Source organism: Pelodiscus sinensis, chromosome 25 (genome assembly GCF_049634645.1).
Source record: "Pelodiscus sinensis isolate JC-2024 chromosome 25, ASM4963464v1, whole genome shotgun sequence".
NCBI classification, from domain to species: Eukaryota; Metazoa; Chordata; order Testudines; family Trionychidae; genus Pelodiscus; species Pelodiscus sinensis.
This window is the reverse complement of record NC_134735.1, coordinates 4,666,116-4,683,545: the sequence shown is the minus strand read 5'-3', so window position 1 is coordinate 4,683,545 and position 17,430 is coordinate 4,666,116. Positions and strand designations below refer to the sequence as shown.

The following is a 17,430-nucleotide window of genomic DNA, read 5'->3' as shown; positions in this document are numbered from 1 at the left end:
AAAGTCCTGGTCTCCACAACATCCTCTGGCGAGGAGTTCCACAGGTTGACTCTGTGCTGTGTGAAGAGAAGCTTCCTTTGGTTTGTTTTTAAACCAACTGCCTATTCATGGCAATGATGCACCTTGGGCTGGGTTTAAAACACGCCGTTTTTAAACAGCTCCTCCTGTTTTTCTTGCCACTGGTCCGAGGGTGTAAAAATGGGTGGGCACAGCGGAGTGGCCTCAGAGGCCTGATGAGTCAAGGGACGAGATGGCTGGCACCTAGATCTAATGCGTCACCTCCGCGGTGACACAGATTCCAAGTTAGATGCTTGGCGGGGGGCCTCTCCTGAGCTGCACAGAAGTTTTCTGTTGCTTTTTTATTCATCTTCCTCCTTTTGCCTTTCCACAGTCTCCTCCTTCCATCTCTCCTTCTCTTCCTGCTCCCTCACCCCATCTTGGCTTGTCCTTCTCCTGGCATCACCCCCAACCCTCCCTGTCCTTTCCTAGTCATCACGTTTTCCTTCTTCTCTGAGTCCACCCTGCTGCCATGAACATGCCCCCCCGGTCTCCCTTGGAACCGAAGACACACACTGTCCCTTCTTGGGGAGCAGAGGGATACGGCAAGAGGGGGGTCGTCCATCCTCGCGTCCCCTCGATTCTCTGTTTCCAGCGCACTGGCCTCGTGCCTCGTATAAACAATTTATGCCCACTTAGTGCATGTATTAAACAGTTCCCCTCCCACACTGGGCCGTCAGGTGCTCCTCCATCTGAAAGGGTCCCTTGGTTTGCAGCCCGGGCCCGAGGCCAACAGACTCATTTTGCAGGAGGCTAAGTGGCGACACAGGAGAACTTTTCCATTCCACGCTCGGCCTCTGCCAGCCAGTGCCGTAAGCATCCCGGCTGTCATGGAAAAAAGGCCTGCAACGGTGGTAGCACGTACGTGGCAGGGCACCAAATGGGATTCCCCGGGCAGGGGTGGATCCTGCAGGGAAGAAAGTTTCTGTGCAGTGGTACGGCCCGCGGTGGCCTGACGCACCTTGGCGCTGGCTTTTTAGTGTTCCCTTGTGCTTAACGCAGGCAGGTGATCCCTCCCCTGTCGCCCCTCCCAGTGGGGAGGGGTGAACCTGAAAGGGCAGGGGTGTTCTGGGGGGCTGGGACGTGTGTCGTGGGGGTGCTGAGAGACACTGTATGTGATGGGAACCACTACAAGCTGGGGAAGGAGGCAGCTCTTCCACCTCCTAGTTCCAACCGCCGTGGGTGCGTTCCCTCCTGAAGGATGGTGTCCTAACTCCGAGTTAGCCGCATCCACGTCTATCGGAACTCCGTGCTGGATTCGCCCAACGGGGGGAGGAGAGGGACCATTTCTCCCCCTTCACCGAAGCGCAATTTGAATCATGGAAAGCTAGAACTGGAAGGGACCTCGAGAGGGCATCACGTCCAGAGCCCGCCCGGCAGGACCAAGCACCGCCCAGACCGGTGTTTCTCAGGGGTACTCGAGAGAAGTCTGGGGGGGTACGTCAACACCGCTGAAACTGGGAAAAAACGGAATTTTTGTTTGAAGTTTTGCAGCGCTTTATTATTTTGGTACTTTTTACACCCAAAAATTCCATCACCCGTCCGGCTACGATTAAGTTGTTTAAACAAATGTGTTGCAAAGGTAGAAAAAAATGTTGTGTGTCTGAAAACTGTAGGGACTGGGGGAACTTTTTAAATTTTTTTAAAGGGTACTTTTTGGAAAAAGGTTGAGAACCACTGGTCTAGAGCATCCCTGACAGGTGCCTGTCTAACCTGCTCTTAAATATCTCCAGTGATGGAAATTCCACAACCTCCCAAAGCCATTTATTCCAGGGTCCAACCAATTCATTACTCATGTCCAACCTAAACCTCCCTTGCTGCAGTTTAAGCCCATTGCTTCTTGTTCTATCCTCAGAGATCTTGCTGAGGGTCTGGGGAGGTTTGTCCTCGACAGGAGGCCAGGCTCGTTGGAAAGATGGTCCTTTCTGGCTGTGAGCGCTGCGGCCCTGGCACGCCAGCTGGTCGGGGGATAGCTGCAGCGCCGCGGCACAGGATGAGGCTGCAAGTCATGGGCGCCACGTGAAGACCCAGCTGGGAAAGGCAAGCCCCAACCCCGCCCCTTCCACCTGAGGCCCCGCCCCTGTCGCCAAGCCCCGCCCACCCTCAGCCTGATCCTTTCTGGCCAACTGCAGGGCTAGGGCTGCTTCCCCTGCGGCCAAGGAGCAGGGCTGCCGTGCCCTTCCTGGTGGCTGGGAAAGCCAGGCTGCCATGCTGCAGCCCCAGCCTTCCTTGCAGCCAGGGAGTGTAGGCAATTTTGGGAAAGCAGGGCCTTTACCGGCCGCCCATGGTGCAGCTTCTCCCCATGGCACAGTCACTGTCTCCCCAGGTCCAATCATCGGTGGCCAGTCCCCCCCTCTCCGCCTCGGGATGGATCTGCAGACCGTCCCCAACTTTCGGCGGGGGTCAGACAGTGACCTGTAAAAGGGAGCCCGGCGCCTCTCTCTAGCCCTCGTGCCGTAGGTTGGCGAGGAGCTCGGATCTTTGCCCGGAGCCGACACGGCCGAGCGCCTTCTGCATTCTTGTCGGCTGCGTGCCTCATTGCCCGTGTAATTGCTTGTGAAATTCTGATTGTGTCATCTCAACGGCTGGTACGCGGCGCAGAAAGGATCCAGCCACGGCCATTTAGCCAAATCTGCCTCTGCCCTGTAAACGGATCAGCTACAGGAGGGGTGCCCGTTTCGGTGGAAACGACCCAGGGAGAGTAGCCAAGAAAGGAGAGGGGACTTGTAGGAGAGTTTCTGAAAAGGACTTTCACTCTCACGCTGCGTTCCCAACTTGGCCTTTGCTCCTAGTCTGCACAAGCCGCTGGGCAGGTGCTAGAGGAACTGCGCCGGAATGAGGGGAATTAGGAGCTTCCAGAGGCAAAAGTCCCTTCTTCCTGGTTCCTCCAGCCCTTTCTGCTTCCGCGCTTGCCTCCCGCATGCTGAAAGAGTGAATTGCATAAAAGCTGCACGGGAAGGAAGGGGCTTTGTGAATAATTCATAGGGAGAAAGATTGTCTGCGGCCCGTGGCCGGACATTTGTGGTGGAATCTCGGGGCTTGATTGTGCTGGGCGGATGCTCGGGAAGTGGGAGGTGCGTGGGTGTTTGCCTGTGCACAGTCGTTACGATCTCTCCGCTTGGGTCAGAGTGTAACTAACGAGCTGGTAATCAAGCTGCAGATATTTAAGTGCCAGGCTCCCGGGGACCAAAACCGCAGCTGGGTTTTCTCTGCCGTTATCGCCTTTGCTTCACCGTTTGTGTCCATATCCGAAGCCCCGACCTGTCTTGGTGCGAGGCCCTGCACGAGGCTCACGCAGTTCAGGCGTGATCACGCTCGTGGCAAGCTTGTGACACACACTTTCTGGGCTGGGGCCCGAGATTGGCCATCAGTTTCCCAGCTCTCGCTGCAGCAGGGTGTGTGACGGCCACATGACACTAACCCTAAGTCACCTAGTGCACCCAAGAGCTCTGGTGCTCTAGCGTGACCCTTCCTCGGCACCACCCTCTTCTGGTGCACCACCCTCTTCTGGTGCATCGCCGGTGCCACGTTTGCACGCACACATGAGCATTTGCACCAGACTCTCAAGGAGGCAGCTCAGGCCTCTTATTCCCACTGCTGTTTTCAACAGCGCCTGAGGCCTGGAATGAGAGAAGGGGTGTCTGTGCCACAGGGATAAAGTGTGCCCCTCGTGAAAAGGAAAAGCTCTTTTCCAGCCTGCTGCGAGGCCTGGTGCTTGCACCCCCGAGCTGACCAGGCCTGGATGTTCAGAAACACGGAGCCACCAAGGCTCCTACTGATGGCGCTGTGGGGAGTGGGGGAGTGTCGGCGTCACACATGGCACCTTTGAAAATCCCGTGCAGCATCCTCGGCGGGTTCAGCCTGGAATGGCAGTCTAAGGGAGGAGGCCGTGCGAAGGCGAGATGCTGGATGAGCACGTGTGCGTAGAAACGTGCGAGCTTTCAGGTCGTGCCTGCGTTGGGCAGGCTAGGAAGAGACCCCTGGAGCTAAAGGGAAAGTGTCATTTACCATCCCCGTGGCGCCCCCTGGTGCATGCTGACCTCACGAGGCCGAGGGCTTCCCCTTGCACTGGTGCGAGGGAAGGAAGCGCTGCCCAGTGATTAGAGCAGGGGACGTGCACGCTCAGAACACCTGGGCACCCTCCTGGCACAGACACGTGGTGCAACCTACCGCAAGTGGCTTTCCAGCGCCGTGCCTCAGTTTCCCTCCCCCCCCCCCCCCCCCCGGCGTGATGATCCTGATACCATGGTGCCAAGTATCGGCGGGCAAATGCCATGCGTGAGCAGCGTGCTGACCTCGGACTCCAGCCTGTGCCTGCAGAAGGAGCCGGATGCCACCAGCTGTCCACAGCCCTCTGCCTAGAGCCAGGCCGGTGCCTGGTTGGCTTTGCTGTCAGCAGCCAAGTCTCTCTGCTTCCCTGTGCGGTGACTCCAAGGAGGGGAATCCCCCCCCCCCCATTATTTGTTCGAAACTTGCCCAGCTGTTTCCTTCTCTTTTTAGAGCATCTGTGGCTGGTGTCAGCCCCCCGGGGGCCCGGCTGGGTTTCAGGTTCCGCTGACAGGCTGGGAAAGGGGGACCTCAAGGCGTTGCCACTCTTCCTGTGACCTCTCCTGGTGCTCGGCAGCTCTGCAAAAAAACCCCAAATCCCCAGACAGGCAGGAACTTGTCTGCACGTAGGCTCCAGTGGAAATCCCTAGTGGAGGGGGGTGGAGCGGTTTAGTGGCTAGAGCATTCGCCTGGGGCCGGCCGAGTGGTGGGTTCAAATTTCACCCACCCTGGGAGGGGCAGGATAGCCAATAGAGGCTGCCCCAGAGGCAGGGTCACACCCAGGTGAGTTGCCTCCCTACACACCACCCCGTGCTGTGCTGTGCAAGCCATGCTGGTGCTGGGGGGTTGTGCCCATCACTTCCCTCCCAGCAGCACTATGGTCTCCAGAAGGGGAATGCATGACGTGCACCCTGCCCCGGAGCATGGGTCGACTCCACCAAGGCTGGCGGGTCAGCGGGGTGAGCATCATGTTGGCAGGGAGGACACATCTTGGGAATGGTTGTGAGCTGTCTCTGTGTCCCCACCCCGAAAGGCGGGGCCTCATATGCAATGGGCGGGGCCTCGGGCAGAAGGGGCAGTTCCCTCTAGGCACCGCGTGTCCTTGAGGGGGCGTGGAGACTTTGCAACCTGGGGAGAGGGGAGCAGGCAAAGTCTCTGCCCCTCCCCACTTCCATCCCGCACGGGGCCCACGGCGCCCAGAGGGAGCTGCGAGGCGTTTTGAACAGCGAACGACTTCACGTCTCCATTGGCCCAGGGGCGGGGGAGCAGCAGGATGGGCTGGAGGCCAGATCAAGTGGCTTGGCCGGCCGGAACCGGCCCATGGGCTGCATCTCGCCCGCCCCTGGTGTTGCCCGTCCGAAAGAGCCGGGGAAGGGAAACCGGAGCGCCACTGGGCGGGGTAGGCTTTGCCCAGGAGTTTCAAGAGGAAGGAACAAGCTGGAGGGGCCTGCCCAGGTGTGTTTCTAGCATCATGGCCACCCACCCCTCATCCTGGGCTCTGCTCATCTCCACCTTCATCCCCAGCCACTCTTCCCCAGGGAGGTACAGCCCCCCGCCCTCTGGCCAGGCCCGGGGGGTGTCGCCTGCTTGGGGCCTGGCCCCTATGCCGCTGAGGCAGCAACGCGGGGCGCGCCAAAGGAAACCCGCCCCCTTGGTTTGCCTCGCGCCGAGCAGGCTGAAGAAGACGCCTGGGTTTGGTTTCAGGCCCCGGAGACTCTCGTTACAGCTGATTCGGCTTGAATGCTCCCAGTCAGCAGCAAAAGGAGAAGAGAAACCCGGCAGAGACTCAATGTCAGGGAGGGAGCAGCCTGCCCCCCGCCGCAGACGGGGGAGGGACTGAGACCGAATCCCCCCTCCCCCGGCACTATCTTTAGCAGGCTGATTGATTCGCCCCAGCGGGGTTTTATTTTGTCAGGGAAGCTGTTTTGGGAGCCATTTCAGCTGAAACAGCCTGTGTAGGGGGGAGGACCCTAAATGCCCCTCGGGCGGGGGCTGGGCCCCGTGTGCGGGGCTGAGAGAGGCCTGAGGGGCCAATACCGTTCTCACGGGCGTGCTGTCTGGCCCGCCCATGCTCGGAGCTGCACATCCCACCAGGAGGGACGCTCCCTGCCCTGCAGAGCTTGCAGCTTGCAGCCTTCCAACGTTTCTGTTCCCAGGCAGCCCCTGCTGGGTTGGGTGCCCCCGGGAGAGGCGTCACGTGGGCCACGGTGCCCGGCTCTCAGTGGGGCTCACAGGAAGAAACCGGGGTCCTGTTTGGGGGACTCAGCTCTGAAGGGAGGAGACGGGGGCATCACGTGAAAACAAGCCCCGTTGGGGCGATGGAGGCGTCGGGGGGTCGCTGCTCTCCTGTGTCCCTTCCACGGGGTTTACGCACACATGTGGGCAGCTGCATGCTGTAGCCAGGCCTCCTCCAGACGGGCTGGGACACTGCGTGAAGTCACAGCAGGACTTCCATTGGTCTGGTCTCTGGAGCCCGCCTGGAAGCATCGGGTGTAACGAGGCCACCAGGGAAAGACGGGCACCCTGCCCGGAGAGACGTTGGCTCCAGATCCGCGGCTGGTGTGAACCACGGCAGCTCCCTTGGCATCGGCCGCTTTGCACCCATCGGGGACTGACCCTGGGAATTTTGGCCAGGGGGCGGGAGGAAGAAGAATTTCAACTCCCACCAAACAGCTTCTGCGCGCCGCAGGCAGGAGACCCAGGGCGACTGCTGCTCGCTCCAGCCCCGGCCTGGCGGGGGGGAAGGGAGCTCGCTCGGCCGCCCTGTGCTGTTACGCAAGGCCGGCTCCTGCAGATGGATGGCCCTTTGCACGTGGTCACGTGAGCCCACGGCACGAGCCTTCCACTTTCCATATTTAGAATCGCTGGATCAGGGGAAAAAAATGTATTTTTGGAGCGTTCCATTTGCTTCGTCTCCAGATTCTGGGCTGGGATTTTTTCTCCTTTTAATACGCCAAAGCCCCTTTGGTTTTAACGCTGCTTCCCCCCCACCTACCCGCCTCGCCCTTGCCTAAGAAACCGTGCGGGTGGATTTACACGGCCGTGCGAAACACTCGCTCCAGCTTTCCCGGGACGTTTGCCTGGGCGCATGGAGCGGCAGCCTCAGAGCGAGGCGGGCGCTGGGTTAGAACCCGCTGTTGTGTCTCCTCTCGACTGTTCTGCCTTTTGCTAGAGCGCCCCCCGCAGGCCGAGAGGAGAGGAGAGCAATGCCCGGGCTAGGGCACGAGGAGGGGACTGTGAGGTGGGGGGGACTGCGTGGTGGGCGCTCTCCCAAGGGAGGCCAATAACGAGGAGGAAGATCCCTCGTTAGCCAGCCTGCGTATTTACGGGGGGTTCCTTGTACTCCTGCCTGGGCTCCTTGCATCCCAAGTACCAATCACACCGCCCAGCTCTGGGCCTTGTCAGATCTCCACTCGCCTACTGAAGGAGCTCGGGGTCATTAGCCCCAGATGGGGGCACGGAGAGTCAGGGAGGTGTCTTCCCAGGTGCCTGCCAGAGCTGCGACAAGAGCTCATGTCTCCATCAGATGTGGGGCAGTGCACTATCCACTAGGCCAGACTGCCGCTAGACGGGCCAGTGCTGTGCTGCTGCGTGCCCGCCTCTCGGGCTGGGCGGGGGGGCAGAGTCTTGTCCTCTCCCCTCCCGCCTGTGAGGCAGGGGGCGGGGGGCAGCCACTGCCTCCGGGAGACAGCGGGATAGCTAGTGTCCCCTAGCCCAGCGAGGGGCAACCGAGGCGAGGCTGTGGCCTCCTTCACCTCAATGGGTCGTGAGACGGCCGTTGCCCAGATGTGCCCTGGGAGAGGGTAGCTGTGCTCACGGCGCTGGCGTGCCTAGAACCTGCATGGGGGGGGGGCTGACCCATCGCAGTGCTGGGACGGGCTGCCGAGGGTGCGCCCGGCTCCCGCCGTCACTGCTGGGCGCGATCAGCATGCACCTCGCATCCCGGCCCTGGCGTCACCTGCGGGATACTTGCATAGTGAGCGTTACTCTACCCTGGCCCTCCGCCACTCCTGAAAGCCGCAAGCATGCACAGCAGTGGCTCCAGGGGCTACCCCTCGCCCACTGGCCCCTACCCCACAGCTGGACGGGTTAGGACTCACCCCGAGCTGGGGGCAGCCCCCACAGGCTGCCCCAGGATGGAGCTGGCATCCACATTTCCAGGGTCAGGGACCTGCTGTAGGGAGGGAGGTGGAGTGGGATCTCCAGTGAACACCCAGGGGAAAAGCAACGACCCGGACAGGGACCCGCAGACTCTGGCAACCCTGCGCGTGGGTCACGGGGAGCAAAATGTCTCTGGGCCCCACAGATCACCCCGATGGGCTGCCCACCCCTCCGGGAGCAGCAGTTTGTGCCTGCGAGCTGCTGCTGGTCCCCTAGCACAGCCTCCCTGGGGCGGATTACAAGGGCCCGTCTCGCCCACAGCGGGATCCACCTGCGGGTGGCATTTTCCTTCTCCAGCTCACTCGCTCTCCCCCCAGGCTCTGAGCTGGGCCTGCAGGCTTTGGGCTCTAGTTTCAGGGAGCCGCTGGGCGAGGTTTGGCTTCTGGAGGAGGGGGATTTGGGACTGTAGGAGGGGGATTTGGGACTGGAGGAGGGGGATTGGGAGGCATTGGGTTGAAGCCAGGAGCCCCGCGCCAGCAGCCGGATCTACCCCCTGAGCCGGCTCAGTGGGATCGCTGTCCAAACCTGCTGCTTGCCTCACGCCAGGGCGAGTCAAGGGGGCTGGCACACGTGGCCTCCGAGGAGAGGCTGAAGGGTTTGGGCTTAGTCTGCAGGAGAGAAGAGTGAGGGGGGATTTGAGAGCAGCCTTCAGCTCCCTGAAGGGGCGTTCCCAAGAGGATGGAGAGTGGCCGCCAGCCACTGGCGAGAGACACCGGGTTGGTGTCCTGCCTAACAGGCATTTCCATAAGGGGACAGGAAACTGAACCCAACCCAGGGGATCCCCCCCCCCCCCCGTTCTTGCACTGCGTTCTCAGAAACCAACAGGAGTTCGACCAGGGGTCTCCAACCTGTGTAACCACAAGATCCCTTTTTCAATTGATGTGCAACGTAAGATCTGCTCCAGACCCACATTCCCTTGTCCCACTTCCTTCCTGCCCCTTCTTTGAGGCGTTGCCTTTGCCTCACCCTTCTCACTCCACCCCCCTCCTTCCCCTATCTTTGCTCCCTTGCGCCAGGAGGGGGGAGGGGGTTGGGGTGCCACCTCTGGTTTTGAGCCAAGGGGTTTGGAGTGTGGGAGGGGCTCCAGGCTTAGCCCAGGGTGGTGGGTTGGGGTCCAGGAGGAGTTTCAGGTTGCAAGCGCTGGGAAGGAGTTTGGGCGCAGGGGGACTCAGGTCTGGGGCGGGCGGTTGGGTGTAGGAGGAGGTTCCGGGCGGGGACAGTCAAAACCGCAAACTAATCCACTTTGCGAGCAGTAAAAAGTAACGACGACCCCCCACGTACGTGTTGGGTGGGGAGAGGAGAGAGAAGGACAGTGGGTGTGTCGGTGAGAATGACACACACCCAAGGTGTGAGAGAGAGACAGACTTGCACTGCCGAGCTCCCTCCATCCCCTTGTCTCTGGGTGTAGACAGGGGACAGAAGTGGGGGGAGGAGGGGCACCCTGACATCAGCGCCCCCCCTCCCTCCCACACCCTGCACAGGGGGGCAGTTCCAAGGCAGAGGGCAGGAGCAGCAGGACAGTGGGTGGAGGGGCAACTGAAGTGCCAGGGCTTGAGAGCTTCCCGGCCAAACCAGTCAGGATCCCCTGTCAGAGGCTCCAAGATCTACCGGTAGAGCCCGATCTGCTGGGTGGTGACCACTGAGTTAGACACATGGGGACGTTCCGCCTGTAGGGACTAGGGATGTCAGCGTACAGTCGTTTAAACAACCGATCAGCCCGGGCTTATGGGTTAATCCTCACAACTACACGCACCCACCCCCCTTGCTGCCTCTGTATCAGAGGCAGTGGGGGAAGGGGAGCAGCTGGCTTAAAAGCTGGTTCCCAAAAGCACTGGCTCGCCTCTCTCCCCCCTCCCCCACATCTAAACGTGTCACCACTAAAATTTCAGGCGCCTGCCCAGCTACATAGAAAGGCGACAGTTAACATCCCTGGCAGGGACCAGGCAGTGAGCGCCGAAAGGTTTTTTCTGTCTCTGCTGTTCCATCCGAGGTACCTTGACTCCCAGGCCCTGGTTATCTGGTCTCCCTTCCCAATTACTCCAAGCACAGGCCTGATCTCCCCGGGGCAGAAGTCCTGCAACTCGCACCTTTTCTCCGTATGCTTGAAACCCAGGTTAGCTGGCTTCTTTGCCTGCGCTGTCTGCACAGACCCACCCCAGGCCCCCAGCCGGCTGTCAGTGTCTGCACACACCTGATCCTCACACACCAGATCAGCTCCTGGCTCCGCCGGTTGAATGGGGCCCCAACTCTCCGGGGCGAGGCCGATGCAGGGGCAGAGGTTCAAGGTGGGGAGTTGGGAGGAATCATCCCTCCAGCTCGCACTGACTCTCCCCCAGGGAATTCTGGCCTCCCCTGAGATGCCTCCCTCCTCCTGCACGGGAGGAGACGGCTCCGGAGACGAGACCTGCTCCTTAGGACTCCTGGCTTCCGTTGCCAGCTCCGCCGCTGGCTTGGCCCTTGTGACCCAGCGTCTGGGTCAGTGCAGCTCCCGGCGCGTTGAAATCCTCCGGGGACAGCGCCGTAGAAGGACAACCTCGCACCGCCCCCAGCCGTGATGGCGGATTCGCGCCACGTGCTCCTGCAAGCTGGGGCCTCTCTCCCCTCTGCTCTGCCCCCCCCCAGGAAGTAGGGGCGTTGTACAGTCCAGGAAAGCTTTGCCATGCAGCGTGTCACACTCGTACGCTGGCAAGCCTGTCTTTGGCCCAGACTTTAGGACAGGGGTGGAGAACCTACAGCCTAGGGGCTGGATCCGGCCCTTGGCTGAGCTGGATCTGGCCCCCGAGGCTCACTCCTGCACCCCATCCTGCCCAGACCGCGCACCCCCACTCCACTCCTGCACCCTGCCTCCTTCCCCCAGCCCGCGCCTGCCCCCTCCCAAACCCGCCAACCCCCAACCTATTCCTGCATCCTCCCTGCCAGACCCCGCACCCCAAGCCCACTTCCTGGCAGCTCCCCCCCCCGAACCCCTCATTTCCGGCCCCATCCCAGAGCCTCACCTGAGTGAGGTGAGGTTTTTTTTCTTTTTTGCTTCTCACTTTTGTGCGGCCCCTGACTGATTTTTCGGTGGGTCAGTGGCTCCCGACCCCAAAAAGATTCCCCGCCCCCGCTTGGGAGAAAGAATCCCAGGGCTGCGGTAAAATGAATTTGCCTCTCCCCACACGGCTCCCCCCTCGCATCCGCTCTTCCTCTCTGCTGTGGGCTCTCTTGCCCCCCTCCCCGCCCCCGGCACGCTCTCTCGTTTGCCCCGTAATGCAGCGAGACGCACGTGCAGGCGGGTTCTTCGGGCGCGCCCCGGGGGACGCTGCAAAGTCTTTCTCGTGATTAAATATTTAACGGACGGGCCCAACTCTGACAGGTTTCCAAAGCTGGAATATTATCGGCAGGTGGAATTTTTTGTTCGTGCTCAGCGCTTTCCCCGGGAGCTGTTTGGGGTAATAAATTACCCGGTCAGAGAGAGTGAGGCTGCAGAGCCGGGCGTCCTGAGCTGCCCCGAGACGGGACAGAGACCCAGGCCGAGTGACCGCAGAGCAAATGTGGCTGCAGGTAGCGTAAGAAGATGTGGGCTCGGGCTTGGTTTGAAACGCCAGCTACTTTTGCTTTGCAGCTGTGGTACAGTGAGGGCCTCCAGACTCCTGGGTTCTTTCCCCAGCTCTGAGCTGGGGGGGAGGGGCAGTGTTGTCTAGGGGTTAGAGAGAGGCACGGGGAGTCAGGACTGCTCCATTCAGGTGATCTTGGGAAAGCCCCCCCTCCCCTTGCCTTGGCCCTTGTGTAAAAGCAGGATAATTTGTGAAGTTTAATTAATGTCCATAAAGAGCCCCTCCCCCCGGCTGCCACTCTAGGAATGCATCGTCCCTCCCCCCGCCCCAGGGAAATGGACCCCAGCATCACCCCGCATCCCACCCGGTCTTTCAGAACCGGTCTGCTCTTTCCACCAGCTCCCCTGCTCTCTGCTGCCATCTCGGGGCCAAAGGCGGCCCCTGCGGGTCAAGCCCGGTTTTTTGGGTTACTTTTTAAGTTTTGCTGGAGACGCAGGATGTTCAAGACCAGGGGGAATCGGTTATTTCTTGGTCAAGGACTCCAGAGAAAACCATGACAACCAACGGCAGTGATACCGAGTAAATAAAAAGAGTTTGGGGTCCGTTCAAAAGCATCCGAGGGTCTGGATTTGGCCCTTGGTCCGTCTCCTGACTCCCCCTGTCCTAGGCACACACAGGATCAGCGAAGAGTTAACAAGCCCCCTCCCCAGAACAAAGGGGATGTCTGAGAAGGGACCGTTCTCCCTGGGAACTGGACTTAAGTGCAGGCATCCAGAGTGGCCACCCGGGAGACCCGTCTGGGATAATGACGACTTCATCCTTTGCCTTGCCATGCCGTCTCACAGCTCCCAGCGCCCCGGCGTGCTCGGTGCTGTACAAATACAAAGCGAAAGACAGTCCCTGCCCCAAAGAGCTTCCAGCTGCAGTATCTTGTCTAAGGACACAGGTTGGACCTCTCTCGTCGGGCACCTGGATGAGGGATTTTGCTGGACCAGGGGAGGTCATTTCTGGCTCCCCTGCTGCCCACCGCACCCCCTGCCCTGCCCTGCCGCCCCACCGGGCTACCCAGCTCTCAGCCCCCCAGCAGCACAGTTGGGCCATGCACCGGGCTCTGGTTCCCCCCCTACATTGAGTTGGGCTCTCACCACCCCATTCTCCACAGCGCGTTAGGGCTCTCTGATCCTGGAGCATCCGTGGTCAAGCTGGACCACGGATGTTGCCCGACCAGAAAGTCCCAGGTTAGAGAGGTGCAACCCAACATCTTGCGGCTTGGGACAGCATTTAGGGTTGAAATTCCTTCCTCTTCCCCCACCCCGTCTAGCCTGCAATAAGTGGGTCCTCTCATCCCTCTGGGCCAGTGTTCGCACCCACCCCAACTCCCCAATCGCCGACAGCGCCTGCCCCCTTGCTATTTTCCACAGCGGCCAGCTCTTCTTGTAGACGGCTTTGGTGGCTTCTTCCGGCCCCGGTCGCGCATCCCTTTGGCGGGCACCCTACAGTGCCATACGCCGGAGCTGGGGAAAGCTAGGCCAGGGGACATTCGAGTGGGCTTGGGTCTCTCCATCACTGGGTCCCGAGCAGGGCTGCAGGCAGGCAGAAAGGGTTTGGTTCCGAACCAGACTCGAGCCGTCCAACTGCAGCCCACGCTCCCCCAGCCGGACTGTGGGCAGGTGAAGACCCTGCTACCGACCAGCCCCCAGCGTGCTCGGTGCTGCACACGTCCAAAGTGAAAGACAGCCCCTACCCTGGCGTCTGACCCCGGCGCGGCCACGTGCCAGTGATTTTATAAAGCGGCAGTTCTTCTGGGTCTACTGGGGAAGAGCTGTGCCCCCAGTACCCCGTCTCGCAGGTGTTACCCAAGTCTGGTTGGACGAGGCAGCTGGGCTGGCACACGGGGTCCCAGCTGAGCGTTTGGGGGAGCCGGTGCCCATGGGGGACTGGCGAGGAGGCCTCTGATGCCCTGATGAATTCACCCCTGGCTAATCTGTTCGACTCATTTGTTGTTTCAGATTCCTGCTCGTCTTCGGCTGCTTGGTGCTCTCCGTGTTCTCCACCATCCCAGATCATCAGAAACAAGCCAACCAGTATCTGTTCATCCTGGTAAGGAAGGGACTTACAAACCGCTCTGGTCTTCTCTCCAACTAGCCGTGTGTTCCCAGTCTTGAGTCCCTACTCGACTAGTCACTTCCCCCCTCCCCTTGCTGTCTCTATCAGAGAGAGGCAGCAAGGGGGGGAGCAGGAGCCAAGCTGTTGCAGTGGGGAGCTGGCTTAAAAGCTGGGAGCAGGGGAGGCAGAGGCATGGCTGGGGGATTGGGAGTGAGCCAGGACAAGATTCCCGGCTTGCTCCTGGTCTTCCCCACTGTATTAAGAGCCATCTAAAAGGCAGAGCCACAGGGGGGTTAGCTCCTGGGGCCAGCAGCTAACCCCTCTGCGGCTCTGCAGTGTCCCTTATCGAGTACTTGATGGAAATCGAGTCCCCTTACCGACTAATCGAGTAGTTGATGGAAATCTAGTCCCATTAGCAACTAATCAAGTAATTGATGGAAATCGAGTCCCCTTATTGACTAATCATGTAATCGATGGAAATCAAGTCCCCTTATCGACTAATCAAGTAGTCGATGGAAATCAAGTCCCCGTATCGATTAATTGAGTAATTGATGGAAATCGAGTCCCCTTATTGACTAATCGAGTAGTTGATGGAAATCCCATCAACCACTCACTTAGCGGACTACACGCAATTTAACATCCCTACCAGAGAGTACCCGCTCTGCGGTCTCCTTTGCTATAACCACTAGGCCACACTTCCACCGCTTCCGTTGCTGCGAGATGTTTGCAGGCATGAGTCATTGCTGCGGGCCATGCAAAAGCAGCATAGCGCAGCCCCTGTAGGGTTTTTAAATGGACTCGCTCCCATAGAATCTGACTGGGAAGCCTTGAGCCAAATAGTATTTTTGTCTGGAAAAGCGAAAAAAAAAAAAAACAACTGGAAAGGGGGGAGGGGAGGGGAAAGCAGCCTAAAAAAAGCAACTTTCCCACCGACTGTCAGAAAGCGCTGACGCGGGGTTTCTCCCGACTGTGATGGAGACTAAATTAGGAAGGTCCTTGTGACTTTCTCACGAGTAAGCAAAACAGGGGCTGGTGTGTACAAAAGGTAGGAGGCAAAGCAGTACAATGCTGACGGCGGAGGAAAATTACCCATATATATTTAAGCCGGGCGCATGCAGGAGGAGCAGGGCGGCTCCGAGAGGCTCCTGGCTCGTCTCCGTGACTTTGGAGGCGCGGAGAGCTTTGCTTAGCGGCTCCGCGCTGGAGCGCCGGTTTCCTACGGACCTGAGCCCCAGCCCAGTGAGGTCCCTGGGAACGGTCGCACTGGCTGGAAAGGGTTTGGAGCAGGGCCTGGGAAGATGGGGATTTTATAACCCACTTTGTTCTGATCTGGCCAGCGGTTTGCTCCAAGGTTTCCCCTCCTTTCACACCACGGGCTAGGGAATTCTTTCCTGTCCCATTCACACCCTTAGGGTACGTCTAGACTACATGGCTCCATCGACGGAGCCATGTAGATTTGTTTTTTTGGCAAAGGCAAATGAAGCTGCGATTTAAATAATCACCGCTTCATTTAAATTTACATGGCTGCCGTGCTGAGCCGACAAACAGCTGATCAGCTGTTTGTCCGCTCAGCGCGCTAGTCTGGACGCTCCCCTGCCGACATCAAAGCCCTTTGTCGGCAGCCCCGGTAAACCCCATCCCACGAGGAATAACGGGGCTGCCGACAAAGGGCTTTGATGTCGGCAGGGGAGCGTCCAGACTAGCGCGCTGAGCGGACAAACAGCTGATCAGCTGTTTGTCGGCTCAGCACGGCAGCCATGTAAATTTAAATGAAGCTGCGATCATTTAAATCGTGGCTTCATTTCCCTTTGCCTACAACCCTAATCTACATGGCTCTGTCGATGGAGCCATGTAGTCTAGACACAGCCCTAGAGTGGCCAGCAGGAGGGGGTGTGAATTGACGCCCTTCACCCAGAGGGTGGCATTAGCCGGCAGAAGGGGAGCTGAGGTCCCTCCCACACACAAGGATGGCACCCGGGTAGCTCCAGGAGGGATTTCAAATCTGTGCAGCTGGGCACATGACCGTTCTCTGATAGCTTTTCACCGGCCCTACCTTCCTGGGGTAACTGGCACGGGGAATTTCTTGCCTGGTTGGGAACGCGTCTATGGCCTGCACACAGAGCCCTGGTCTGCACTGGGGGTGGTCACTCCTGGAGTGCAGCTCCGCTGCTGGTCCCAGCTCCGCTGCTGGTCCCAGCTCCGCTGTTGGCTATAGCTCCCCTGCTGGTCCCAGCTCCGCTGCTGGTCCCAGCTCCCCTGCTGGTCCCAGCTCCGCTGCTGGTCCCAGCTCCACTGCTGGCCAAAGCTCTCCTGCTACAGCCCAGACACCAGGGCTTTGCCCGCCTGTCCTGAGCCCGTGAAGATGGCGCAAGCTTTAACCTCCCTCCAGCAGCCCCCCCGCCCCCTCTCCCCTGCATTGTTGTTGTGGCTGGAAGTGAGCGGATGGCACGTCTTGTCTTGGCAAAGGCATCGCGGGCATTCCCCAGCCAGTGTGCTGGGCAGGGGTGAGCAATCATCTTCGCGGGGGGCCACTTAATGAATTTTGCTACGTGGTCACGGGCAGGCTCCACCCCTATGGGAAGGGGCGGGGCCTGAGGTGGAAGGGGCGGGGGTGGGGACTAGCCTCCCACCAGAGTTAGAGGCTTTGAATTCAAAACAGAGACGAGGGTTCCTGGCTCCTGGCCCTGTCTCCACCGCGTTGCCTGGAGCTGCCTGGGGTTGCTGTAGCAATTAAAACGCTCCCTGCTCCAGCCCCTGCTGAGGTAGCACCGTATCCAGGAGCCATTTAAATAGATCCTGCTCTGAGCCAACGCCTGGAACTTTGGTGACACGGGCAGCAGGATATAAGTCCACAGGCCGCATCAAAGTGTTAAGTGGGGCGCGCCTGGCCCAGCCCTGGTGCCGGGCAATACAGAACCCACAGCACCGAGTTGCAAAGCCTGAGTCAGCTCCCAGCCCCACTGAGGGGCTAAAAATCAAAGTGTGGACTCAGCCTGGAGCCCGGGATCCAAACCCACCCTCACCCCTCATGGGGTTTCAGCCCCAGGCTGAACATCTGTGCAGCAATTTGTACTCCCAGAGCCGGAGCCGCGTTGCCAGCCTCAGCCGTGCCGTGCGCTGGGGGTCTTTCCTGCAGGGTAGACGCACCCTCGGGGGCACGGATGAGCATCTGGTGCAGGCTAGGGTGATCTAACAAGGCAGGATCCCAGCATCAGAAACTCCAGGGGCTGTGGGAGAATTCCTCCCACCCGACGGGCTGAGATGGTCTGGTGCAGCCTCCGCCGTGGGGCGGGAAGGAATCCTGCCCCTGTTTTCTCCACGTTCATGGCTCACGGCCCAACTGCAGCCACTTTTCTCTGGGCAGTGGGATCTGGGGTTCTGCTCCAGCTGGAGATGGTCTGTCGAGAGCATCCGGCTGCTGCGCGGCGGCTCTGTTATCCAGCAGGAACCCCGGGGCGTCCCCTGCACTTGCTAAGGCGGATTTCGGTCCGTGCTTCTGCCGAGGGGACCGGCGACCCGCCCG

At 59.8% G+C, this 17,430-nt stretch overlaps 1 protein-coding gene across 6 annotated transcripts in view; it reads left to right on the top strand.

Moving 5' to 3' along the window:
- KCNQ4 (potassium voltage-gated channel subfamily Q member 4) overlaps window positions 1–17,430 on the top strand; it is an 86,678-nt gene that overhangs the window by 29,461 nt on the left and 39,787 nt on the right. For all 6 annotated transcript variants that reach the window (XM_075909071.1, XM_075909066.1, XM_075909069.1 and 3 more), the window contains exon 2: window positions 13,811–13,901. Coding sequence is in view for 5 of the 6 variants with exons in the window: in XM_075909066.1 (XP_075765181.1) it covers window positions 13,811–13,901 (91 nt within the window). In the remaining variant the exon portion in view is untranslated. The remainder of the gene's footprint in view (window positions 1–13,810; window positions 13,902–17,430) is intronic.